This window comes from Procambarus clarkii, chromosome 6 (genome assembly GCF_040958095.1).
Source record: "Procambarus clarkii isolate CNS0578487 chromosome 6, FALCON_Pclarkii_2.0, whole genome shotgun sequence".
Taxonomy (NCBI): Eukaryota; Metazoa; Arthropoda; class Malacostraca; order Decapoda; family Cambaridae; genus Procambarus; species Procambarus clarkii.
Window position 1 is genome coordinate 14,820,055 of NC_091155.1, and position 10,000 is coordinate 14,830,054.

The 10,000-nt window shown below is 41.2% G+C and overlaps 2 protein-coding genes across 2 annotated transcripts in view; one reads left to right on the forward strand and one right to left on the reverse strand.

Annotated features, from left to right (window-relative positions):
* The window catches only part of LOC123752575 (ice nucleation protein-like), a 69,730-nt gene extending 65,229 nt beyond the window's left edge, over positions 1–4,501 (reverse strand). The window contains exon 1 of the mRNA XM_069310071.1: positions 4,435–4,501. Within this exon, the coding sequence (XP_069166172.1) occupies positions 4,435–4,501 (67 nt within the window). The remainder of the gene's footprint in view (positions 1–4,434) is intronic.
* Positions 1–10,000, forward strand: part of LOC123752963 (uncharacterized) — a 496,752-nt gene that overhangs the window by 48,571 nt on the left and 438,181 nt on the right. The gene's annotated exons all lie outside the window — the stretch shown is intronic.

Here is a 10,000-nt window from a genome sequence, read left to right on the forward strand (position 1 = left end):
CTGTATAATAAAATAGAGGGCTTTTGAATACTCAAAAAAATCTAATAAATTAATACAAAACGCTAATATCCATTTATGTATCCTTTTATGTTAACATGTATAAATGTATGTATGTTTGTATGTTGTGTGGGAGCGGTTGTATAATTTTATGGATTGCGTATAATCTCATATAATTGAGTTTGAGCAGTCTGTTTTTTCGCTCAGCGAAACTAGCTTAGTAAAACTTTGCTGGGGGTTAAGATTCAACTCTTGGGTCCAGCCTCTGAGCTCTGATGCTCTGATTAATATCGGTAATAATAACTCTTTTGTTTTGATTAATTTTGATAACAGTTATTAATCTACTGCTCTGATTATTAACGTTTTAATCAAGTTTCTGTTGTTTAATTCGGGTACATTGTTTCTGTCTGTTGTCCTGTTGTCTGTTTCTACCTATTGTTCTGTTATCTGTTGCCCACCTGTTATTCTGTTCTTAGTTGCCCACCTGTTATTCTGTTCTTGGTTGCCCACCTGTTATTCTGTTCTCTGTTTACCATCCGTGATAAAACTTCTGTCATGGTCTACCCCTTTAGTTATCGCAGAGTTAGAAGTATGTGGTGATCATGTCTCCTCTGTTCAGTTTTTCTTAAATTGAGGTTGATGAGATATTGACTCCACTGGCACTTTATCTACCTAAATTGGTCTGACATACGTGGTGTGTAAGGTACTGTATGTCTCTTTCTGGTGTTCTCATAAGGTGTTTTTATCTGTCAGATACCTGTTCTTCCCTTTCAGTTTCATGACATTGCAATTGGTGGATTTAAACTCTATTGGCCATTTTCTGAACCATTATCTCACTCACTTGTGTATTTCGTCTATTCAAAATATGAAAGTTTATGCTGTCATCAACTTTTTATCTTTCGGTTTTTATCCAGTGTGTATGTATAATACTTTACACACACACATGTAGACATGAACACATACATACTCAGATCCTAATACGCACACACATACACATACACACACACACACACACACACAAACACACACACACACACACACACACACACACACACACACACACACACACACACACACACACACACACACACACACACACACATGATGTGGTGGAGGCTGACTCCATACACAGTTTCAAATGTAGATATGACAGAGCCCAGTAGGCTTAGGAATCTGTACATCAGTTGATTGACAGTTGAGAGGCGGGACCAAAGAGCCAGAGCTCAACCCCCGTAAACACAAATAGGTGAGTACAAATAGGTGAGTACACACACACACACACACACACACACACACACACACACACACACACACACACACACACACACACACACACACACACACACACACACACTCACACCACACAGGTGAATTGACAAAGTGGACATAGACGAAATGTTCACACGTAATAATAACAGAACGAGGGGACATGGGTGGAAGCTGGAAACTCAGATGAGTCACAGAGATGTTAGGAAGTTTTCTTTTAGCGTGAGAGTAGTGGGAAAATGGAATGCACTTCAGGAACAGATTGTGGAAGCAAACGCTATTCATAATTTTAAAACTAGACATGATAGGGAAACAGGACAGGAGTCATTGCTGTAAACAACCGATGGCTAGAAAGGCGAGATCCAAGAGTCAATGCTCGATCCTGCAGACCCAAATAGGCGAGTACAAATAGGAAACTCACTAGACACCAAATTAACATTAATTACCCCCATCTATATCTTTCATTAAATATTTAAATAATGACAATATTGCAATTTCTCGCTCTGAAACTGAGTGGAAAATAGATGAAAGAGAATTACCTTTTGGGGGCTGTAATGAGAATGTATAATATGCAAAGTTTGTGTCTAAATTTAGACCAGTCATAAAATTTTATTAATTATTGTCATGAAGAATTTTGGGGGTACTGCTGCCATATTATAATTTTTTTTTTGTTAAATTGAAGGATTTTGCATGCATTTGATTATAAATATTAATATGAAGTTTTAATGAAAATTTGGTGTTTCAATATTAATGTAGCTAATATGTTAGTGGTTTTATACTGTTCTGATATATTAATTGATGACATAAATAGATCAGTCAAAATATTGTATTTCTCGGGCATTTTATATTTAATTTTGATTTCCTTTGCTTTGATTTGAGTGTGTGTGTGTGTGTGTGTGTGTGTGTGTGTGTGTGTGTGTGTGTGTGTGTGTGTGTGTGGGTGTGTGTGTGTGTGTGTGTGTGTGTATGTACTCACCTAGTTGTACTCACCTAGTTGTGTTTGCGGGGGTTGAGCTCTGGCTCTTTGGTCCCGCCTCTCAACCGTCAATCAACAGGTGTACAGATTCCTGAGTCTATCGGGCTCTGTCATATCTACACTTGAAACTGTGTATGGAGTGAGCCTCCACCACATCACTTCCTAATGCATTCCATTTGTCAATCACTCTGACACTAAAAAAGTTCTTTCTAATATCTCTGTGGCTCATTTGGGCACTCAGTTTCCACCTGTGTCCCCTTGTGCGTGTTCCCCTTGTGTTAAACAGCCTGTCTTTATCAACCCTGTCAATTCCCTTGAGGATCTTGAATGTGGTGATCATGTCCCCCCTAACTCTTCTGTCTTCCAACGAAGTGAGGTTTAATTCCCGTAGTCTCTCCTCGTAGCTCATACCTTTCAGCTCGGGTACTAGTCTGGTGGCAAACCTTTGAACCTTTTCCATTTTAGTCTTATGCTTGACTAGATATGGACTCCATGCTGGTGCCGCATACTCCAGGATTGGTCTGACATATGTGGTATATAATGTTCTGAAAGATGCCTTACACAAGTTTCTAAAGGCCGTTCTTATGTTAGCCAACCTGGCATATGCTGCTGCTGTTATCCTCTTGATATGAGCATCAGGGGACAGGTCTGGCGTGATATCAACCCCCAGGTCTTTCTCTCTCTCGGACTCTTGAAGTATTTCATCTCCCAAGTGATACCTTGTATCTGGTCTCTTGCTTCCTACCCCTATCTTCATTACATTACATTTGCTTGGATTAAACTCTAACAGCCATTTGTTCGACCATTCCTGCAGCTTGTCCAGGTATGTGTGTGTGTGTGTGTGTGTGTGTGTGTGTGTGTGTGTGTGTGTGTGTGTGTGTGTGTGTGTGTGTGTGTGTGTGTGTGTGTGTGTGTGTGTGAGTGTGTGTGTGTGTGTGTGTGTGTGTGTGTGTGTGTGTGTGTGTGTGTGTGTGTGTGTGTGTGTGTGTGTGTGTGTGAGTGTATGTGTGTTTGTGTATGTGTTTACTCCTTCAACACCCACACACACACACACACACACACACACACACACACACACACACACACACACACACACACTCTCTCTCTCTCTCTCACTATATCTTCTTCTTACTTGTGTTGCTTTGACAAACTAAACTAACCAAACCTAACCTTCCTTAGGCCTAATACACGATATCTGAGGCCTAACATAGTACATATGTGTACTATACAAGGCCTAGGAATATTTAAGATTGTCTTGAAGCTTCATATATTTAAAAAGAATTCCTCACTAGTCAGTATACTACTATCTAAAAGCTAAGACTATACGAATTCTGACTATTGACAATAGTCACAATAGGTACTATCTAAACAGGAGAAAGGGTTGATAAGTTAATAGTGCCATTATTAGCTTTACAAGAGAATTATGGAAGACAATTCCAGCGCCTCCCCTGTAGGCCTAGAACACCCTTTCCATTTGTTAATAGACTTTGCAGCAACATCACCCCCCTCACTTTGTGTTCCAGGAATTCACAACACCTCAGCCTACTGTCTATCATGGGTATACAACACCCTTTAGTGTTCCAGGAATTCACAACACCTCAGCCTACTGTCTATCATGGGTATACAACACCCTTTAGTATTCCAGGAATTCACAACACCTCAGCCTACTGTCTATCATGGGTATACAACACCCTTTAGTATTCCAGGAATACGCAACACCTCAGCCTACTGTCTATCATGGGTATACAACACCCTTTAGTATTCCAGGAATTCACAACACCTCAGCCTACTGTCTATCATGGGTATACAACACCCTTTAGTGTTCCAGGAATACACAACACTCTTTTGTGTTCAAAGGAAGCAACTATTTGATATTTGTGTTTCGGAAATATGCGAGTCACTTCACCTGGTCTGATATATCATCTTTAACTACCTGCTTCATAGCCTGATATAGCTTCAGGAACTACCTGCTTCATAGCCTGATATAGCTTCAGGAACTACCTGCTTCATAGCCTGATATAGTGTCAGGAACTACCTGCTTCATAGCCTGATATAGTGTCAGGAACTACCTGCTTCATAGCCTGATATAGCATCAGGAACTACCTGCTTCATAGCCTGATATAGCTTCAGGAACTACCTGATTCATAGCCTGATATAGCTTCAGGAACTACCTCCTTCATAGCTTCAGGAACTACCTGATTCATAGCCTGATATAGCTTCAGGAACTACCTCCTTCATAGCTTCAGGAACTACCTCCTTCATAGCCTGATATAGCTTCAGGAACTACCTCCTTCATAGCCTGATATAGTGTCAGGAACTACCTCCTTCATAGCTTCAGGAACTACCTGATTCATAGCCTGATATAGCTTCAGGAACTACCTCCTTCATAGCTTCAGGAACTACCTCCTTCATAGCCTGATATAGCTTCAGGAACTACCTCCTTCATAGCCTGATATAGTGTCAGGAACTACCTGCTTCATTGCCTGATATAGCATCAGGAACTACCTCCTTCATAGCTTCAGGAACTACCTGATTCATAGCCTGATATAGCTTCAGGAACTACCTCCTTCATAGCTTCAGGAACTACCTCCTTCATAGCTTCAGGAACTACCTGCTTCGTAGCCTGATATAGCTTCAGGAACTACCTGCTTCATAGCCTGATATAGCTTCAGGAACTACCTGATTCATAGCCTGATATAGCTTCAGGAACTACCTGATTCATTGCCTGATATAGCTTCAGGAACTACCTGCTTCATAGCCTGATATAGCTTCAGGAACTACCTGCTTCATAGCCTGATATAGCATCAGGAACTACCTGCTTCATAGCCTGATATAGCATCAGGAACTACCGCCTTCATAGCCTGATATAGCATCAGGAACTACCGCCTTCATAGCCTGATATAGCATCAGGAACTACCTCCTTCATAGCCTGATATAGCATCAGGAACTACCGCCTTCATAGCCTGATATAGCATCAGGAACTACCGCCTTCATAGCCTGATATAGCATCAGGAACTACCTCCTTCATAGCCTGATATAGCATCAGGAACTACCTCCTTCATAGCCTGATATAGCTTCAGGAACTACCTCCTTCTTAGCCTGATATAGCATCAGGAACTACCGCCTTCATAGCCTGATATAGCTTCAGGAACTACCGCCTTCATAGCCTGATATAGCATCAGGAACTACCTGCTTCATAGCCTGATATAGCTTCAGGAACTACCTGCTTCATAGCCTGATATAGCTTCAGGAACTACCTGCTTCATAGCCTGATATAGTGTCAGGAACTACCTGATTCATTGCCTGATATAGCTTCAGGAACTACCTCCTTCATAGCTTCAGGAACTACCTCCTTCATAGCTTCAGGAACTACCTCCTTCATAGCTTCAGGAACTACCTCCTTCATAGCTTCAGGAACTACCTCCTTCATAGCTTCAGGAACTACCTCCTTCATAGCTTCAGGAACTACCTCCTTCATAGCTTCAGGAACTACCTCCTTCATAGCTTCAGGAACTACCTCCTTCATAGCTTCAGGAACTATCTGCTTCATAGCCTGATATAGCATCAGGAACTACCTCTTTCATAGCCTGATATAGCATCAGGAACTACCTCTTTTATAGCCTGATATAGCATCTTTAACAACCTGCTTCATAGCCTGATATAGCATCAAGAACTACCTCCTTCATAGCCTGATATAGCTTCAGGAACTACCTGCTTCATAGCCTGATATATCATCAGGAACTACCTGCTTCATAGCCTGATATAGCATCAGGAACTACCTGCTTCATAGCCTGATATAGCATCAGGAACAACCTGCTTCATAGCCTGATATAGCATCAGGAACTACCTCCTTCATAGCCTGATATATCATCTTTTACAACCTGCTTCATAGCCTGATATAGCTTCAGGAACTACCTCCTTCTTAGCCTGATATAGCATCTTTAACAACCTGCTTCATAGCCTGATATAGCTTCAGGAACTACCTCCTTCTTAGCCTGATATAGCATCTTTAACAACCTGCTTCATAGCCTGATATAGCATCTTTAACAACCTGCTTCATAGCCTGATATAGCATCTTTAACAACCTGCTTCATAGCCTGATATAGCATCAAGAACTACCTCCTTCATAGCCTGATATATCATCTTTTACAACCTGCTTCATAGCCTGATATAGCTTCAGGAACTACCTCCTTCTTAGCCTGATATAGCATCTTTAACAACCTGCTTCATAGCCTGATATAGCTTCAGGAACTACCTCCTTCTTAGCCTGATATAGCATCTTTAACAACCTGCTTCATAGCCTGATATAGCATCTTTAACAACCTGCTTCATAGCCTGATATAGCATCTTTAACAACCTGCTTCATAGCCTGATATAGCATCTTTAACAACCTGCTTCATAGCCTGATATAGCATCTTTAACAACCTGCTTCATAGCCTGATATAGCATCTTTAACAACCTCCTTCATAGCCTGATATAGCATCTTTAACAACCTGCTTCATAGCCTGATATAGCATCTTTAACAACCTCCTTCATAGACTGATATAGCATCTTTAACAACCTGCTTCATAGCCTGATATAGCATCTTTAACAACCTGCTTCATAGCCTGATATAGCATCTTTAACAACCTCCTTCATAGACTGATATAGCATCTTTAACAACCTGCTTCATAGCCTGATATAGCATCTTTAACAACCTGCTTCATAGCCTGATATAGCATCTTTAACAACCTCCTTCATAGACTGATATAGCATCTTTAACAACCTGCTTCATAGCCTGATATAGCATCTTTAACAACCTCCTTCATAGACTGATATAGCATCTTTAACAACCTGCTTCATAGCCTGATATAGCATCTTTAACAACCTCCTTCATAGACTGATATAGCATCAGAAACTTCCTGCTTCTAAATTTAGCTTGTAAATTGAATGGAGGGTTGTAAGTTGTTAAAACACTCTGCTATAGTTGTAACAACAGCACAGGTAACAGTAGCAGCATTAGGCCTAGTGATAGCAGAGCAACAAGCACAGTACTAGCAACAAGTAACAAGGAACAAGTAACAAAGCTGTTTTTGTTACAGTCAAGCAACTGTCTTCGTCGATATTTGTTAAAAGATCAGAAATGACCTGACTCTCATTGTTTTGCTAGAAACTACCTGTTTTCTAGTGTGTTATCGTGCCAGAAACTACCTGTTATCTTCTTTGTTTTAGTGCCTGAAACTAACAGTTTTCCATTGTTATAGCGCCTGAAACCACCTGTTATCTTCTATCTTATAGGGCCAGAAACTGCCTGTTTTCTAACAGTATAGCGCCAGAAACTTCCTGTTTTCTAACAGTATAGCGCCAGAAACTTCCTGTTTTCTAACAATATAATGCCAGAAACTAAATGTTTTCTAACAATATAATGCCAGAAACTAAATGTTTTCTAACAGTATAGCACCAGAAACCACCTGTTTTCTAACAGTATAGCACCAGAAACTTCCTGTTTTCTAACAATATAATGCCAGAAACTAAATGTTTTCTAACAGTATAGCACCAGAAACTACCTGTTTTCTAACAGTATAGCGCCAGAAACTTCCTAACGTGTCATAATGCCAGAAAACAGTTGTTTTTGAGCATGCTAAAGTGTCAGAAAGCACATTTTTAGCTTTTTATCCATATCTATACGAATATCTTATTCATATAAAATTGTGTCTATATAAGAATTAATTTCTTGGGTACAACGTTTATCATGCCCGAAAGTTTGAGATATACTACTCTTCGTATATGTTGTATATTGAGTGTATATTGAGTGTATATTTTGTATATTTTGAATAATTTTTACGCATCGTGAGTATTCATTTCCATGAATATTTTCAAACTTTTTTATTTACAATTTTCAGGTAGGTGTTCAGGACTACCAAACAGTGAGAAATTGTGGTTGAATTGTGGCACTGCTGTTGAGAAACAGTGACGTAACGGTACAGTGCTGTAGGGGGTACAGTGCTGTAGGGAGTACAGTGCTGTAGGGGTACAGTGCTGTAGGGAGTACAGTGCTGTAGGGAGTACAGTGCTGTAGGGGTACAGTGCTGTAGGGAGTACAGTGCTGTAGGGGTACAGTGCTGTAGGGGTACAGTGCTGTAGGGGTACAGTGCTGTAGGGGGTACAGTGATGTAGGGGTACAGTGCTGTAGGGGTACAGTGCTGTAGGGGTACAGTGCTGTAGGGAGTACAGTGCTGTAGGGGTACAGTGCTGTAGGGGTACAGTGCTGTAGGGAGTACAGTGCTGTAGGGGTACAGTGCTGTAGGGGTACAGTGCTGTAGGGAGTACAGTGCTGTAGGGAGTACAGTGCTGTAGGGGTACAGTGCTGTAGGGGTACAGTGCTGTAGGGGGTACAGTGATGTTGATGTTGTACCGTGATACATATAGTGATAAAGTAATGTTGGGATACAGTGATTTAAATGTACAGTTATGTAGTGGTAGTACATAGCTACCACTAGGTGTTTACTCACTCATACACACACACACACACACACTCACACACACTCACACACACACACACACATCACAATTGAGAAGGATTAAGACAGAGGAGGACAGCTTGAGGCTTCAAGAAGACCTGGACAAGCTGCTGGAATGGTCGAACAAATGGTTGTCAGAGTTTAACCCAAGCAAATGTAATGTAATGAAGATAGGTGTAGGGAGCAGGAGGCCAGATACAAGGTATCACTTGGGAGATGAAATACTTCAAGAGTCAGAGAGAGAGAAAGACCTGGGGGTTGATATCACGCCCGACCTGTCCCCTGAAGCTCATATCAAGAGGATAACATCAGCAGCATATGCCAGGTTGGCTAACATAAGAACGGTCTTTAGAAACTTGTGTAAGGAATCTTTCAGAACATTGTATACCACATATGTCAGACCAATCCTGGAGTATGCGGCTCCAGCATGGAGTCCATATCTAGTCAAGCATAAAACTAAACTGGAAAAGGTTCAAAGGTTTGTCACCAGACTAGTACCCGAGCTGAGAGGTATGAGCTACGAGGAGAGACTACAGGAGTTGAACCTCACTTCGCTGGAAGACAGAAGAGTTAGGGGGACATGATCACCACATTCAAGATTCTCAAGGGAATCAGGGAATCGACAGGGTTGATAAAGACAGGCTGTTTAACACAAGGGGCACACGCACTAGGGGGACACAGGTGGAAACTGAGTTCTCAAATTAGCCGCAGAGATATTAGAAAAATATTTTTTAGTGTCAGAGTGGTTGACAAATGGAATGCATTAGGCAGTGATGTGGTGGAGGCTGACTCCATACACAGTTTCAAGTGTAGATATGATAGAGCCCAGTAGGCTCAGGAACCTGTACTTTCACCCTGAATGCCCCTGTTACCTAGCAGTAAATAGGTACATGCAAGTTAGACAGCTGTTACAGAGCTGCTTCCTGTGTGTGTGTATGTGTGTGAAAAAAAAACAAAAATTAGTTAGTAACAGTTGATTGACAGTTGAGAGGCGGGCCGAAAGAGCAGAGCTCAACCCCCGCAAACACAACTAGGCGAACACAGAGCAGTGTTGCGACACAGGAAACACAGCCAAGAGCAGTACACAAACTCCTGACATTTAGTGATAGAGTAACGGAACATTGTCAAGAAACCCACCGAATGTTCAACAGATTACGACACAAAATGCAGTGATTCAGTAAATCTACGCGGAAAGTGAAACTAGTAATAAAATCACTGTATATGCAACAGTCAGCTGCAACAGTGTCTCATCAACACTTCA